At 38.5% G+C, this 17,082-nt stretch overlaps 1 protein-coding gene across 1 annotated transcript; it reads right to left on the minus strand.

Moving 5' to 3' along the window:
- Nucleotides 1–774: 774 nt before the first annotated feature.
- Nucleotides 775–1,530, minus strand: LOC131029868 (uncharacterized mitochondrial protein AtMg00860-like). Its single transcript, XM_057960523.1, has one exon. The coding sequence runs from the start codon at nucleotides 1,528–1,530 to the stop codon at nucleotides 775–777; it is 756 nt and encodes a 251-aa protein (XP_057816506.1).
- Nucleotides 1,531–17,082: the final 15,552 nt, after the last annotated feature.

Raw genomic sequence — 17,082 nt, forward strand, 5'->3', positions numbered from 1 at the left:
TGTCTTTTGTTGCCCCACTATGTAGTTCTTGGGGTAACCTTTCACCCACTTAGTAACAATCTATGTTTGTATGTCTGTCTGTGGATGGTAACTAGTGCTCGAAGTAAGCTCTGTCCCACTGAGTCTAAATAACTCCTGCCAGAAATGACTCATGAACTTGCTGTCCCGATCACTGACTATTCTCCGAGGCAACCCATGGAGTCTGAATACCTCTCTGAAGAACAAGTTTGCAACTTGTACTGTTGTGTATGTGGTGGCAATTACAAAAAAATGAGCAAATTTTGTCAACCTGTCCACCACCACAAAAATACAGTACCTACTCTGAGATTTGTGCAAGCTCGTGATGAAATCCATAGAAATACACTCCCACTTCCTATCAGGAATGGGTAGGGGCTGCAACAATCATGTTGGAAAGGAATGTTCTTGCTTGTTTTGCTGACAAATAAGGCACTCTCTGACATACTGAAAGACCTCGGTCTTGAGTCCTTTCCAAGTGAAACATTCCCAAATCTGCCTATAAGTTTTGTAGTATCCTGGGTGCCCTGCCATGTGGACGTCATGAAAGGCCCTCAAAATTTTCCTCTTCATCTTTGACTTGAGTACTAGCAATATCCTCCCCTTGTAAATGATGAGCTCATTTACAACGATGTACCTGCCATCCTGTATTGATCCATCAACAATGCTAGCTGCCCAAGTGTCCTTCGCATACTCGGTAGAAATTAACCCACACCAATCATCCCTAATCTCACCAATAACACCTAAATGAAGCCTCCTTTATAGGGCATTAGCAACTATGTTCCTCTTCCCTTTGACATACTCGATGTCAAAGTCGTAATCCTGCAATTTACCAACCCACTTTTGTTGCCTATCATTGTGGTCTCCTTGATTTAAGAAATGCTTCAAGCTATTATGATCCCTTCTAACAACAAATTTGCTGCCCACAAGATACTGCTTGAACTTTGCCAATGCATGCATGATGGCTAACATATCCTTATCATATATGTTGTAACTCTTCTCCATACCCTTCAATTTCCTGCTCTTGAAGGCAATCGGGTGCTTATCATGCATCAACATTGCTCCAATACCCTCACTCAAAGCATCACACTGTAGCTCAAATGGCCTAGTGAAATCTGGTATAGCGAGAATTGGGCATGAACTTATTAACTGCTTGGACTTATCGAAACATTGTTGTGTCTTATCTGACCAACGAAACTCCCCCTTCTTCGTCAAGTCTGTTAGTGGTGCCAACTGCTGTGAAAAACCCTTAACGAAGCATCGGTAGAGGCCGCAAAGCCCAAAGAACCCCTTAAGTTGTGTAAGGTTCTTGGGTGGAGGCCAATCAATGATAGCCCAGATCCTCTTCGGATCAACTCTGACACCCTCTGCGTTGATGATATGCCCCAAATAGAGTAGCTCTGTCATCTCAAACCCGCACTTGGAATCCTTGGCATACAAGGACTCCCTCTCTAAAATGTTTAACAACTCCTCCAAGTATCTCAAATGCTCTCCCCAAGACCGACTGAATACCATGATATCATCGAAGAAGATCAACACAAAACTTCACAATTGATGTTGAAACACTTTGTTCATACAAGATTGAAATGTAGCAGGTGCATTGGTTAGGCCAAATGGCATAACCAGGAACTCAAAATTCCTGTAGTGACATCTAAATGTTGTCTTCTCCACATCCTCCTCTCATCCATATCTGATGGTATCCAAACTTCAAGTCGATCTTAGAGAAGTAACAAGCCCTGTGCAACTCATCAATCAACTCATCTATACGAGGTATGGGGTATTTGTTCTTAATTGTCTTTTTGTTCAAAGCATATTATTATATGCACATGCATAGAGTCCCATCCTTCTTCACTAACACAACCATAGATGCAAATGGGCTCTTATTGGGTCTAATGTGTCCTATATCAAACAACTCCTTTATTGTCTTCTCTATCTCATATTTGAGTTGTCTGGGGTGATGATGACAGGTTTTGCACCCTCCTCCAACTTGATGTGCTCAATTCCCCTGTCTGGTAGCCTCCCTGGTGGAATGTCACTGAACACCTTTCTGCATTTAGTCAATATCTCCTGTATCTGTGGAGGATAATCCTTCTTTTGTTGCTCAACTGTTGTAGGCATCAACACACACTCTGCTGCCCACTCTATCTGCTCATGTCAAATCAACCTCTCCATTCTTCTCAAGGACACTGTGAGTATGCTGCTATCTGTCATAACCCTCATCGCATGCTTCCTCCCATCTACCTCAAACCTCATCTCCATGATGTGCACGTTGAGGTGGAACTCCTCAATCATGTGAAGCCATTTCATGGATGACATCCATTTCCCCCAAACCAACCACATAGTAATTGGCCTTAAACTCATAGTCATTCAACCTCAAGGGAAGGTTGAGAACCCTCATGGTACATGTGAGGATGAAACCATCTGCCACTCACTCTGAACCCCTCGAACTCCTCTGTCTAAATACCACGCCTGGCCACGAGTCCCTCATCAAAGAAATTATGAGTAGCCCCTATGTCCAATAAGGTGATCACTCACTGCCCTGCTAAGACCCCTCTTATCCTGAATGATCCCTCTCTATGAATGCTAGAGAGGCGTGCCATGGGTGTCTCATCATCCTTCCCCTTTTCTGAACCTTCTGATGCAGTATCCCCTCCACTGTTACCATGCTCAGTCTGTTGGTTTGAATTTTCAGAACTTGCATAATCTCCTGATAGGTACTCTAACTTGTTTGCTTTCTCTTTTGGAGCACACTTATGCTTGGAGTCCCATGGTTCCTTGCATTTGAAGCACAAATTTCCACGTCTCAAGTCATTCAGGGACTCATCGTTAAGTTTTTGAAATAGCTTCTTTTGTTGTTATGTAGTTTTATGAAAGGGTTTCTTTTCCTTACTGTTTGGAAAGTGTTTGGAGGATGACCTATTCCTTGAATTAGCATGCTCCATGGTCCTAGCCTTCTTCATGGCAAGTTGTAGCGTAGGTGGGTCAAATGCACTAACCTAGTTGTGCAAAGGATTTGAAAGCCCCGCTATAAATAACACTATCAACCTCCTCTTAGATATATTTGTCACCATCAGTGATAGCCTCTGGAACTCAGATATGCATGCCTCTAATGACCCATGCTACTTGAGTTGTGCAAGCTCCCTGAAATACATTTCTTGCTCCTTATGATCAAAGCACTCGATGAGTCTATTGGTGAACTCATCATAGGAGGTTATGTAGTGGTGCCCCAGTGTAATCAACCCATAGTACCGCCACTTATGCGCTACAACATCCAAATGCAAGGTGGCGAACCTGATCGCTTCCTCCTCTGACATAGGTTTCAGTGATAGGTAATTATCCAACTTCTGTACCTAGGCACGAGTTGTACATTTATCACCCGTCAAAATGTGGCAAGGTCAATTTGCCCACAACTTGTTGAAAATCCCAATTACCCTGTGGTGCCCTGTAATCTGTTCTGCCATGTGGTCCTCCTCGCTGTCTCTTCTGGCTCATGAACTGCTCTAGTGACAACATGTCTCTAATCTCATGAGGTAAGGTCATGTACTCTGTGTAATTTTGTCTAATCTCCTTTGTTAAGGAAGTGTGTGTCTCATGTGGGTTGGCCTGATATGCAGGTATGGCATCCCTTTGTGTAAAGGATGGTTGAAGACGTCTAGTATCTGACCTTGTAGTGGTAGTTTGCTCCCCTAAGCCACCATTTTGGCCACCATTTTGTCCTGAACCATTACTCTCACCTGAAGGGGTAGTGTGTGGCTGAGTGTTGTTTTGCTTTACCATATGTCCCAACAGTTGTGACAACATATCCATCATAGTTTAAAATTTTCTCTCTATCCTGGCATCGAAACTAGGAGACCTAGATTTCCCTTTCTATTTCTCTTTCTATGCCATGATATCTACCAAGGTGTCACTCGCTATAAAATGTGATCTGTGAATTCCTCTCCCGGTATAAGTTAAATAATGTTGATCACTCATCCAACTATTGTATATTGTTCATAGGCTGGCAGGGATTATTTGTGCTCTAATACCACTGTGGTATACCACCCTAGATCTGAAATTTGGTATGGTAATTCTGATTTTTAAATGAATCTTTGCGTTTTTAGTTTTTTTTTTGTTTTTTTTTGGGGGGTTTTGTAGTTTTCTAATTTTTTTAATTTTTATGATATGAAAGCTATGCAGAAGAAATTAACAATAACTGAAAGAGATTTACAGAACTCTTCTCCACGCACGAGACTCTCTCTCTTTGTCTCTTGACAAAACCACATCGTCTATAGATTCTGGACAATCACCGTCTGCCTCAGCTTCTTCATACTCTTCTGCTTCTACTTGCGAGCCACCAAAATCCCCCTTCACCACAAGGACAACATCCATTTCTCAGTCAAAACTATTGATATATTCCTCAAGAGTTGAGAAGGAAACATACACAACATCCTCCTCCTCTTCTGTTGAAACCTCCTCTTTTTTTCTAGCCATCCCACCAATGTACATGGCAGATTGTTTCAGCCTTCATTTGCACAACCTGACTTCCTTCCAAGTCGAAATTGCTGAGAATTTCTTCACTGACGGAATTAGCCTCGTCTTCTTCCATCTCTGCTCAATAACTTCACCAAAGCTTTGATACCAATTGTTAATTTAAAACAAGCAAAGAAAACATATATAATCAACACAAAACACAACAAAAAGAAAATCACACACAACAAGGACACGAGACATGAGATTTATAGTGGTTCACCATAAAGGCTATGTCCACTCTCAAGCAGAGATAACTTGTATTAATCAATATCCAATCTACATCATACATGGGCTGCACACAACAATTTATATAATCATATTCAGGTATGAAACGAATAGCTGGGAGAAGGCAAAAGGTCATCTGACTATTGGGCTTCACATTCCCAACATTCCCACCATTTCCCTCACCCTCAAAGAGAATACTTGCTCAAAGGTTTGAAAATGGTGCCAATGGCCAATATTCAATGCATTTTACTTCGTGTCAATTCTCAAAAGTGTATTTTGCATTGTTTTACTGGGATTAATGCAGTTTATGTATTTGTGTATGTGATGTCATTAATTGAGGTTTGTATATCAAGATTTAGCTTCAACGAAGAGCCTCTGGTCTGTTGTTTTTGATTAAGGTAAAAACAGGTTTTGAAGGGGCTCCGAAACCCTTTTACAAAAGATCCTTACGAGACAATAGCATTAAGAAACCAAAAAGGAACATACAAAAGAAAAACCACATAGTAACAAGAAAAACCACATAGTAACTAGAAAAATCCAACAAAAAAGCCCCAAAAAACCAGCGACAACTAGCCAAACCAAACAAAACACAGAAAATGAACTATTTTATGTTTTTCAGGGCATTAGCCACTGCTAATCCCATACAGTTCTTTGATATTATCCCTAAGATTAGGGATTTCCTTAGCAGACGCCACAACAATTTTCTTCAAGCTCGCCCTAGTTCTCTTTGTCGCTCCACCAGGAGTAGATTCCCCGATCCCAGTCTCCATAGCATCTTCATCAATGTCGAGGTCCACCACCGGTTTGGGAGAGTTGGAGCTTTCAAGGACCTTAGAGATTTCCTCTAGGTTCTTTGTAATAGCAGTCAAGATGTTCAGAATCATTCCCAACAGGTTTTTCATTACCGCTTTACCTTCTTCCCAATAGTCAATCTGAGCTTCCATCTTCTTAGCTTTTTCCTCCATGTCCCGCTTCCATTGCTTCTGGTTCCTATCGTCTTCCTTCCTTTTCTCATCCATCTGCTTACCATTTTTTTCTATATTCTTCAAAAATCCATATGTCCACCTATCAAAACCCAATCTAGCCTTAGTAAGGTTTTTGAGGTTATCCAGGAATAACCCTTCTCCAACACCCTCCTTATCCTTACTCAGACTATCCTTAGTCGTTTCCTTCTCGGGTTCCTTATTCTTCTCCCTCTCAGAATCTATTTTTTTTTCCTCATTAACCTTATCATCCTTCTCCACCATAGGCTGGCTGTTGACATTGCCTAAGCTAACACTGTGAATTGGACTATCTTGGTCGAACATGTCCTCAGCTTCATCTTCCTCTGCTCCCACATCCTCATCTTTCCAACTTTCCTCACCTCCAGACTCATCCGTTTCCATTTCACTGCCATCTTTTCCGGTATCCTCTATGTCATTCTTGTTCTCTTGGGTTTTCATCCCAGTAGCACTCTTGCTCTTTTTGCTCTGAGTCAACTCTTCCTTGTTGGGTCCGCCTTCCTCCAGCTTTCTCTTGCCTTTCCCTGAAGAAGCAGACAATCTCTTGTTTTACTGAATGGCAAGGATTTTGCAGTGCTCATAAATGAGCAGAATGGAGCCACAATGAAGCACCGGGTTCGAAGGATTCTTGTTGTGTTTGTTGAGAGACCTCAACAAAGACCTGAAGAGGTAGTAGGGCAGGGAAACTCTTTTTTCATGCCTAAAGTGGTTTAATAGCACAAAATGATAAGTATGGGCCCTAGGAAAACGACCCTCCACTGTTATGTATTCCATGATAGCATTCAACACACAGCCCCAAATTTTTTTGATGTTGGAGGCATCATAATAACCCCCCATGGCTTTATCTATTTTAGCCCTCTCATTCTCCTTACGCGGAAGAAGTTTAACCGCGTTATTGGAAACCTTAAGATCTCTAAAATGAGACTTGAGTGGGGCATGCCTGTTACAGTCGCAATGAGGCCCGCGTCCAATTTGAACCTCACACCATGGATTTTAAAAGACCCGTTACTCCAATTTTCAGTTATTTTGGAGATTGCAAGATTAACCCTACCTTTATCGTAATCAACCAGCTTCTCCATAAAATTCGTCAGGGACCCTTTTTTCAGCTTCGTCCATACTTTTGGCATTTCCTTCCATCTGGATATGTTATTTGGTTCCTCCCTCCTTAGATCCCCTCCCATATTCAATTTCAAAATGTCACCTCTGTTCTTCTGCAAACTTAGAGCTTCTTTCCCGTTGTCTCTCAAAATTTTGAAAATGTTAACCCACAAAGTGTGCGGAGGGTTAATATATTTGATTATGATTCTGCCACTTTGCCAAGTAATCATAACCTTTCTATAAATGCATAAATTACTCATTTCAACTATCATAATTGTGCGGTCCTTCTTTCTCCGTGAATCTATCCTTTCTTAGGAGATCTTTAATACTAAAATTGATATTATCTTCCCCGTGCCAAATGGTTTGAGCTTCAGAATTAACGCCTAGGTTCACCAAGCCATCCACAACCAAATTTTTTTCTCTAAAGGCATGTTCAATTATTATAACTTTAAAGCTAGCAATAATTTCTCTAGCTTTAAAAATTATGTTTTCTATAGACCATGATGGCTCGGTTTCCCCCTTCAAGCACTTGATAATATTTAGTGAGTCTCCCTCTAGCCATAAGTTGTCATGATTTAGGTTCTTAGCAATTATCAAAGTATTCAGAGTTGTTGAAGCTTCAGCATAATGACTGGTTTGACTACCCAGAGGACCAGCGACAACCACTAGGCAACTTCTAGCAAAATTCCTGACAATGCCCCCATAACCAGCTTTACCCGGATTCCCCTTCGACACCCCATCAAAGTTGGCCTTTATCCATCCCTGAAGTGGAAAGCACCACGCCAGACCTTCCCTACCCTTCTCCTTTCTGGATTTGGTGATAGAAAGATTCCATCTATCATTAAAGTCTTCTTTAGCTGCTAAACCATGATCAGTACCATTGAGACATTCAAATATACCTCTATATATTTTATCCACCACAACTTCAAGGTTAGCACTTTTATCCCTAAAGATCCTATTATTGCGCTACTTCCAGATGTTCCAGATAACATTAGGGAAAGTAAGTTTCCAAAGTTCCACAATCTTAGGGTTGGAATTAGGACAGTATCATTGCTGCCAGGACTCATCTAGAGAGTTCGGGAAAACCCAGCTCAACTTCCACCTACTAAAAATAATTTTCCAAATTTCCAGGCTAAAAGTACATTGGTGGAGAATGTGGCAAGCAGACTCTTCTTCCCTGCAACAAAGAGAACACCGGTTAGGAAAAACAAATCCCCTCTTTTGAAGGTTGTCCAAAGTCAATACCTTATTTTGGATAAAGATTCAAAAAAAGATATTAACTTTAGGAATTAATTTCTTATTCCACACTTTAGCCCAAATAGGAATCTCTTCCATAACTTTGTTGTGGATAGCCACAACCAACGACACAGAGTAATTCCCATCCGAGGTCTCCCTCCAAATCAAACTATCCTCTTTGTTGTCCCTCAAAATTTTAGAAGAAAGCAAAATCTCAAGAAACTTTAAACTCGGACAATGCTGGCTACACTCAATCCAATTCCCATTTCTCCAGTAATCTCTAACCAAACCCCCATGCTTGTTTTTGAACCAATCTTTCCAATCATTAAGGATTGGAATTTCCTCAAAAGGTTTATCCATAAGCCATCTGTCTTCCCAAAATCTTATACTTCTTCCATTCCCCAATTTCCACATTCTTCTAGCAGCAGCCCAACTTTTAGCCAATTGAACTGCATTCCAAATTGCAGAACCTTCAACTGTAAAAGATTTATCCAGAAATTCTTCCTCAGAAGGTTGCATGTGAAGATATTTCTTTTTCCAGATTAAATTCCACTTTCTTTCCTCCCCTTTCATTCTCCATATTTGTTTTGCTAATAAAGTATTATTCATAGAGCTAATATTCCTTAAACCCAACCCCCCAGGGGCCTTGGGAGAACAGATTTTGTTCCAAGCTATAAGGGAAATTCTATTCTTGTCTTCCACTCCCGACCAAAGAAACTTTTTTTGGATTCTTTCAATTGCCTCCGCAAACTTTCTAGGGATTTTAAAAAGACTGAGAGCATAAATAGGCAAGTTTTGGAGAGTAGCTTTAAGCAACGCCACCTTGCCCGCTTGACTAAGGATAGCCCCTTTCCAACCTGCCAGTTTAAAGTTGAATCTGTCAACCAGCTTTATCTAAAAATTATCCGCAGGCTTAATACAAAGGGGAAGCCCCAAGTAAGTAGAGGGAAACTCAACAATTTTACATCCAATAATTCTTTCAATCCTTAATTGTCTTTGAACAGGGGTGTTGATGAAGAACATAGAGCTCTTATCCCAATTAATTTTTTGGCCAGAATTAGATTCATAAATATCCATAACATTCTTCATATTTCTTGCTTCCCTAATAGTAGCTTCCCCCATGGTAATCAAATCATCAACAAACTGTTCATGAGTACAAGTAATATTGGACGAAGAAGGTTTCAGACCTTTGAGATTACCTTCTTCCACATTTTTAAAAATAAATCTACCCAAACTTTTAGCTAAAATAGTAAACAAGATAGGGGAGATGGGATCTCCCTGTCTTAGACCTCTAGTGCTTTTGAAGAAACTGGAAGAAGATCCATTGACAATAACAACAGATGAGGAAGTTTTCATCAATTGAGAGCAGAGCTGAATAACTTTTTCTCCAAATCCAAAGGCTTTCATAATCCTGAAAAGGAAATGCCAGTTCACTCTATCATAGGCTTTAGACATATCTAACTTAAGAAAAAAGCCCCGATTTTTAGCAGCCGTTAGAGAATGAATATTTTCATAAACTGAAATAATGGAATCCAGAATCTGTTTACCAGGGACAAAACCATTTTGCTGAGCAGAAATAATTTTGGGAAGAATATCCAGCAATCTAGAAGTGAGAACCTTAGACAAAATCTTGTAAACAAAGTTACAAAGACTAATAGGTCTAAACTTATTGAGAGAGTCAGCTCCCGAAATCTTCGGGATAAGAACAATGAATGTCACATTCAATTCTTTTAAAAGCCTTCTAGAACCAAATAATTCTTTAACTCCTTTACAGATATCAGTCTCCACAATGTGCCAAAAGGAATGGAAAAAGAACATTGGAAAACCATTTGGACCAGGAGACTTATCTCCCTGAAAAGAGAAGACCGCCTATTTTATTTCCTGACTAGAAGGTATCCAAGAGAGAAATTTGTTGTCTTCCTCAGTCAAGGTAGAAGGTATAGCCTACAAAAGGAGGTTTTGATTACTGACGTCAAGATCATCCACTTCTCCCAGGAGGTTGCTAAAATAATCCAGAGCTTCCTTTCTTATGTCATTATCATTTGTTAAAATCCCCCTATTACAGGATAACCTGGAAATCCTGTTAACCGCCCTATGCTTAAGTGCAGTTAAGTGAAAAAACCGGGTATTTTTATCACCTTCCTTCAAATACAAGGCTCTAGATCTTTGTCTCCAGAATGTCTCTTCATTAGAAATAATAGTGTGGTATTTAAACAACAAACCATTTTCAACAGATCTCAAATCTTCTGAAAGCCCATCCTCTTGGATTTTATCTTGGACTTCTTTTATTTCAGTCTTAATTTGGGCTTTACTTTTGAAGATATCCCCAAATGTCTCTTTGTTCCAAATTTTGATTTTGGCCTTTATAATATTTAGCTTTTTGGCTATTCTAAATAAAGTCGTTCCCTCAACCTCAGAGCTCCACCAATCAGCAACACAAATTTCCAGAGACGGATGGGATAACCACGCTTTTTTAAATCTAAAAGGGAAATTTCTTAGCAGAAAAAGAATTGGCAATAAAAGAAATAGGGAAATGATCAGATCCAATCTTAATAATAGAAGCCAAAGAACAACTATACTTAGATAACCACTCAGGAGAAATCAAGGTTCTATCTAACCTTACTTGAATAAGATCAGCTCCAGTTCTTCTATTAGTCCAGGTATAGTTGATCCCTTGGAGATCCACATCCATAAGAGCTTGATCATTGATAAAATCCATAAGATCTTGTTTACAATCAAGCTGCAAGGGGAGGCCTCCTATCTTCTCATCCTCTTTAAGTGGAGTATTAAAATCTCCCATTATTATCCAACTTTTATCAACAAAATTGAATCTGTCTTCTGCAAGGCTTCTCCAATATTTAAATCTTCTAGCTTTGGTATCAGGCGCATAGACATTAGTGATAACCCAAACAAAGTTATCCTTAATATGCTCGAGCAGCACAAAAGTCCTATTGATTTCTGAAATGATTTCCTTACCTTTAATAGTTTTTTGGTTCCAAAAAATCGATGTTCCTCCGGAGGCACCCTCCGAATTAGTTCCTATAACTCCATTATTTTTAAATATTTTGATCCTTTCCACTTTACCCTTACACATCTTAGTTTCTTGAACAAGGACCACATCCGATTTATGATCTCTTATAATATTACGTAACACATCCTGCTTATGAAGGGCATTCAACCTTCTTATATTCCAAGAAATTATCTTCATACTTTAACTGGAGATAGAGCTGACTCGATGGAGCTTTGTGTTCCATCAGCACAGTTCTTCCAACTTTCCTGTTCCCTTTGATTTTTTAGAGAAGGTCTCCCCTTCTTTTTGTTGTGGCTTCCAACATTTGCATTTTTCTTATTCTTGTTTCTAGTTGAGATACCTCCATTGGGTCCTTCCTTCTTTGATTTTCCCTCTTTAGTACTGAGAATCCTAAGATTTCCCTCCAGGGCCACCATTTCCACACTATTAGATGGGGTTTTGCATTGAAACGGCTTAGGGCTTCCATTGGTTAAAAACAAAAGAGGCTCAAAATCAGAGATGTTGTAGTCTGGCACTTCATTGAAGTCTTCCCCGTTTGCTTTTGTATAAGATGAAGATGAAGCAGAAGCATCATCATTGGAACTCTTCTCTACTTTATCCTGACTGACAGGCCCCCCCTTCTGGTCCTCTGGATCATGTTTTTGCGCATTTGCCTCTATACTTTGCTCTTCTTCTTTGGTACTTTCTATTTGATTATTAGAGCAGGCACAAACAAGTTTTTCATTATTACTATTCACATCCTTCTTCTCCTCATTTTCCAGCTCATTCACTTCCTTATCAGGAACACACTCTATTGGTGGATCTTCTCTCTTATCTTTCGTTTGCCATTTCTGCTTCAAACTGCTATCACTCTTGCTATTCTTACTCTTCTTAAGCGGACAAGATTTTGCCCAATGACCTGACTTTTTGCAATAAAAACAAGCAAACGAGAGCGATTCATATTCAATCACTTGGGTCCATTTACCCAATTTAGATATAATCTCAATAGATTGGGGCATATCCGTCATTTGATTAACATTAACACAGATACGTGCAAAAACCAACCTTGATTTAGCAGCAGTCATTGGATCGATCAAGATAAGTTCTCCAAAAGAACTCGCTACCCCCTTGAAGACTTCCTCATTCCAGAACTCCAACGGGAGGCCCGAGAGACGCGTCCACACAGGCGCCGACACAAAAAAGGACTCGTCAAGAGAAAGGTTTGGAGCCCATTACTGTAAAGCCAAAGTTGACTTGTCGAACATCCATGGTCCTTCACATAGAACTTTATTCATGTCTTCTTCAGAATTAAAAGCAAAGGAAAAAAAACCCCTAGGCAAAGCCGCCACATCCACTTGACCCTTGAGAGCCCATTTCCTCCTTATAAAATTTCTAACAACATCAATGTTAGAGCTAAAACCAACAAACCTTCCAACTAAGGTCATAGCTAATCCAGAGACAATAAGATCAACCAGCTTATCCGGAATAGAAATAGCAACAACCCCTGTCGCAGGATCGGATATATTTTTAACTTCTGGTAGCCTTGATTTTACCAACGACTTCACTCCAAAAAGCGAAGACCATTTTTTTTCCTTACCTCTATCATGTGGGTCCCCGATTTTGGAATCTTTGTCTTCCACCGATTTGACTGTTTCCTTGTCCCCTTCAGTACCCTGAGATGCCTGGAAACCAACATGATTACCAGTTCCACCCACAGAAAGACTGCCATCCCCAGGAAATCCGCCATTCCTAGATTTGAAATTTGAAATTCCCGCTCGCCGCTCTCCTTGCCGCTCCGCTCCCATGTCCTTGTCGTTCCTCTGGTCTGTTGTTATGTTAGATGGTTATCTCATTTGATTTGGGAGTTTACTATTGAGCGAAATTTATCATTTGAAAATGGAAATTTCAATGTTTTGATTCAATATGCTTTTAACTTTAAAGCCCATATTAGTAATGACGAATACCAAAGGTTTTAAATACTAGATCCTTAAGTACAACAAATCAATTATTGTCTCAAGAAGCTAGCATTTTAATTGCCCTTCATTAAGGTCGTTGTAAAGTGAGGGATGGGAGATCACTATTACTTTTAGTGATCTTTACTAAAGCTTTGCCTCTCATTTATGACAACAATCAAAAAGCCTGTAAATCTTACTTTGCATTGATGCGTTTTGATTGGCCTCCAAATCTTCAACATACCTTAATGTTAGTCATGCGACAAACTAAACCACTGATAGGGTTAAGGGGGGAAAAACAGGGGATTGAAAGCAAAAATACAACACAAGAAAATATTTATGATTAATATACACTTATAATTATGTTGAAAAAGACGGTTAAAATCTGGATAAACGACTATTAAAAAACAAGCAAAATTACAATGATATCTCAAACATAGTTTAAGTGGAAAAACAACTGATTTATTTCCATTTGCCTTTGTCTTGGGTGGAATTGTACCAACACCATGTCCTTTTCTAATGTACAACTCATTTTAGCCATCGTTTCTTCCTTTGTTGCACAACTTTTGGGGTGCATGTGCTAGTTTCTTTTCTCTTTTGGTTCTTCTAACAAGGATGCTCTTGGTCCCTGTAATATCCCCCTTAATTTTTTCCAATTTTTGTTCACAATTACATTCAACACAACACTTGTTATGGTTAGGAAATGAAAACCAAATGATGTTGAAAGTAACCCTCCACTTTCTGATCATCGAGAGCCCAATCTAGGAGGGTGAGAGCATACAGTGTCGAGGGAATCGTTAGATGCCACTAACTGAAAATGATTACAATCTTCGGGTGGCATATCAGCCCCTTCCGCTTATACAACAGGATAATGAAAACAATGTAATCACTTGGCGGTAAACCAACCAAGGACAAGCTAAAAAACTGAATAATGCAATCACTCAACCGCTTGTTCAGCAAGAGGACTAAAAATGAAATTACAATTAACTATACCGCTTATGCAGTGGGAGGACATTATTACAATATTCAAAATAGATGACAAAGCCAACCTTTTCCACTTATGCAGTGGGACTAAGAGCAATAATCCAATTAGATAGTTGTTAGTACTATTAACCAGCTTTACAATGCACAAATTGATTAGAATTTAAGGGAAATCACTATTCTAAATATAGATGGCAAGGTCAGCCTCTTCCACTTATGCAGTGGGACAAAAAGAACAATAGAAATTGTTGTTAGTACTACTACCAAAATTACAATATGAATCATAGTATATAAGAGTGATGAACCAAGTGCAATAACATGACCAACAATTGCAAATGAAATTGAGTCCTTTCTCTTCACCCCAATGAACTCACACACACTAAAAACAATTCCAAACACCAAAAACTCTAATTCTGATATACTCCCAGCACGTTGAAAACACACAGACCAGCAACACCAAATCCCACTAAAACACTCACAACTCACCCAATTCTTAACCAAATGACATGAAACTGAAAGCAAATGATCACTAGGAGGTAGGCAATCATTCCTAGGACAACAAAACATGGCAAACCGACCCCAATAATTTATGCACGCATTCCAAAGTGCTCAGCCACATGGTACGACCAGCTAAGGTACAATTTTGCAAAAATAAAATCCAAAACACCATTTTAAGCTCTATAAACTTGCAAAAATAATCGCCTAAACCATAAAGAAAGATAGATGAAATACCCAGAACGAGGAGAATGACACACTAAGACCTGCGACTCAAAATCCACTTCAGCACATTCCGCGACTAGCAACAAGAACACACTACAACACTCCCAAAAATCAGAAATTTAATATATAAATCTGCAACATTATCTTCAATCCACTCCTCTGAATGAAGAGTAGTCTTTGGCTCGAATAGTTGTTGTATTGCAAGCAAGAAATCAAGCTATGGCTAGGAGGTAAGTGTTCCCCGAAGCTTTCACTCTGCATTTCGACATCATTGCACTATAAAATTTCTTGGATACCAAAAACAAGAGTCCAACACTCTTATTTATAGACTTTGTGTCTCCAAATTCAAATTCACATTCCCTCCAAACGAACGCCAAACCCAAATGCACATTCACTTCACATTATTTTGAAATTACATTTCATTTCTCCTTCTCCAAATCGACCTTCTCATAGGAGCAAATATACTTTATAAAAATGACAATAAAATCATAATGTGGCATCCAAGGTAGATAAGTGAAATATATTATAAAATTAACTTATTTCTCCATAAGGCGTCCATCTTGTCTTATTAATATTTCACTTTATAAAGTATTTTTCCTCAACAATAAATCGCCCAATATATAATTAAAGAAATCACTTAGATATCAATATAACTTAAAACAATCCCTTTAAAATAAATCGTCCAACCTTTGCCTTAAGTTATAATTTAATTTAAAACACCATTTTTCATCAAATACCAAACCTACCAAAACAAGCTCCAAGGATATGGGGAAACAAGCTGAGAGAATTGCTCTGTCAGAAAGAGTCACTGAACTGAGCTAAAGAACCTTTGTCAAGAATAGCACCAAAAAATGCTTGGAAAACCAACTGTTCAAATTGATATGTCGGAAATAGCCATCTGAGCAGGCCTGGTGATATCCTGCTAAAAATAGTTCTTACTAAAAATAGCATACTGCTAAAAATAGTAAGTGTTTCCAAAGTGATTTTAACCACATTTTGAGCAGTCGTCGCACTTACTAAAAATAGTAAGTCTGGAAAAAGTCACCCAATGCAGATGCATGTCGAACCATCTTGAAGCTCTCTGAAAATCCAGAAGGAATCTAGAATTCAAACTGTCAAACTACCACATACACCCCCTGAAAACTCCAAAGAATGCTCCTAGAAAATACGAAACCCTAATTTATGCTCTCGACTAGCCTACGAGCCTCCAAAATAGACTAACGACCAACTTAACTAATCACTGCAGAGAAGGGGAGATTACAGTCCCATAGACTAATGGTCTCATGGACGTTGTTAAAACTCATTCAATTCAATCCAATTTTGACATTTCTTCAAGCCTCATTGAATATTTTTTTAGTATTCTCAATCTTTTTCACTTCCCCAACATTTAAATTAGTGATATAATTTTTTAAAACTGATTGCATTTTCGAGTACAAATGTTTACATATGGTCATATAGCCATTTTAATAAGAAGGTGCGGCAAATGCATGCCCATTGTCATTAATGTGAGAGCTTATTTTCTTGTCTTCTAAAAGGGCTTTCTTATTTTTACAACTTTGCAATAGATGAATATATGTAGAAGCATGTACAAATGATTCTTTGTGGTAAGAATAATGCTTATTGTGACCAACCACCTCTACAGAGTGTTCTTAAGTTTTGATTAAGATTGGTTATTGATGACATTGTATGAATATGTTATATCACTCATTTTACCACATAATGAAGTATCTTAGTTCAATATATTTCTTCAATGTGCTAGGTAGTGTGGTCATTTACATGCCATTTCACCTTGAAGCATTTTCACAATCAATTTTATTATAATCTTTGTGTTAATATTAATAAATAAAAACAATTGTAAATATAGATTTTTCTAGATTTTTATTTGTTTTAAATTCATGTATTATAAAATATTAATTTATACTAAATTGTAGATGTCATTGCATATAATGAGATCACATTTATGCAAACATTCTCTCTTGAATGATTTCTAACAATGATTAATTTTCTTTGTAGCTTACATTGTGTAAATGAGATTTGAACCTCTGTGTAGCTTTCTATTGCATCAATCTATGAGTTGGGTGCAGCTCTTCTAACTTGCTTAGATCTATTGAGATTTTTGATTAAAAAATTATTATATTCATGTTCATGATTTATTCATATTTATGAATCACATTTTGAAATTTGATATCTCTTAACATATTTTACATAGGTTTTTAAAAATTAGGTATGCTAGTTAGTTTCATCATGAATATAATTATCATCAAATTTTGTTGCCTTTTTCTAAAATTGATTATTATATAGGCATTCATCATTTGTTTCTGTGTTCTGACCATTT

The sequence above is a fragment of the Cryptomeria japonica genome, chromosome 3, assembly GCF_030272615.1.
Source record: "Cryptomeria japonica chromosome 3, Sugi_1.0, whole genome shotgun sequence".
Classification (NCBI taxonomy): domain Eukaryota; kingdom Viridiplantae; phylum Streptophyta; class Pinopsida; order Cupressales; family Cupressaceae; genus Cryptomeria; species Cryptomeria japonica.

Bases quoted from the DNA above. Each gene is read 5' to 3' on its own strand.
- LOC131029868 (XM_057960523.1), bottom strand. From the start codon at position 1,530: ATGGTATTCAGTCGGTCTTGGGGAGAGCATTTGAGATACTTGGAGGAG.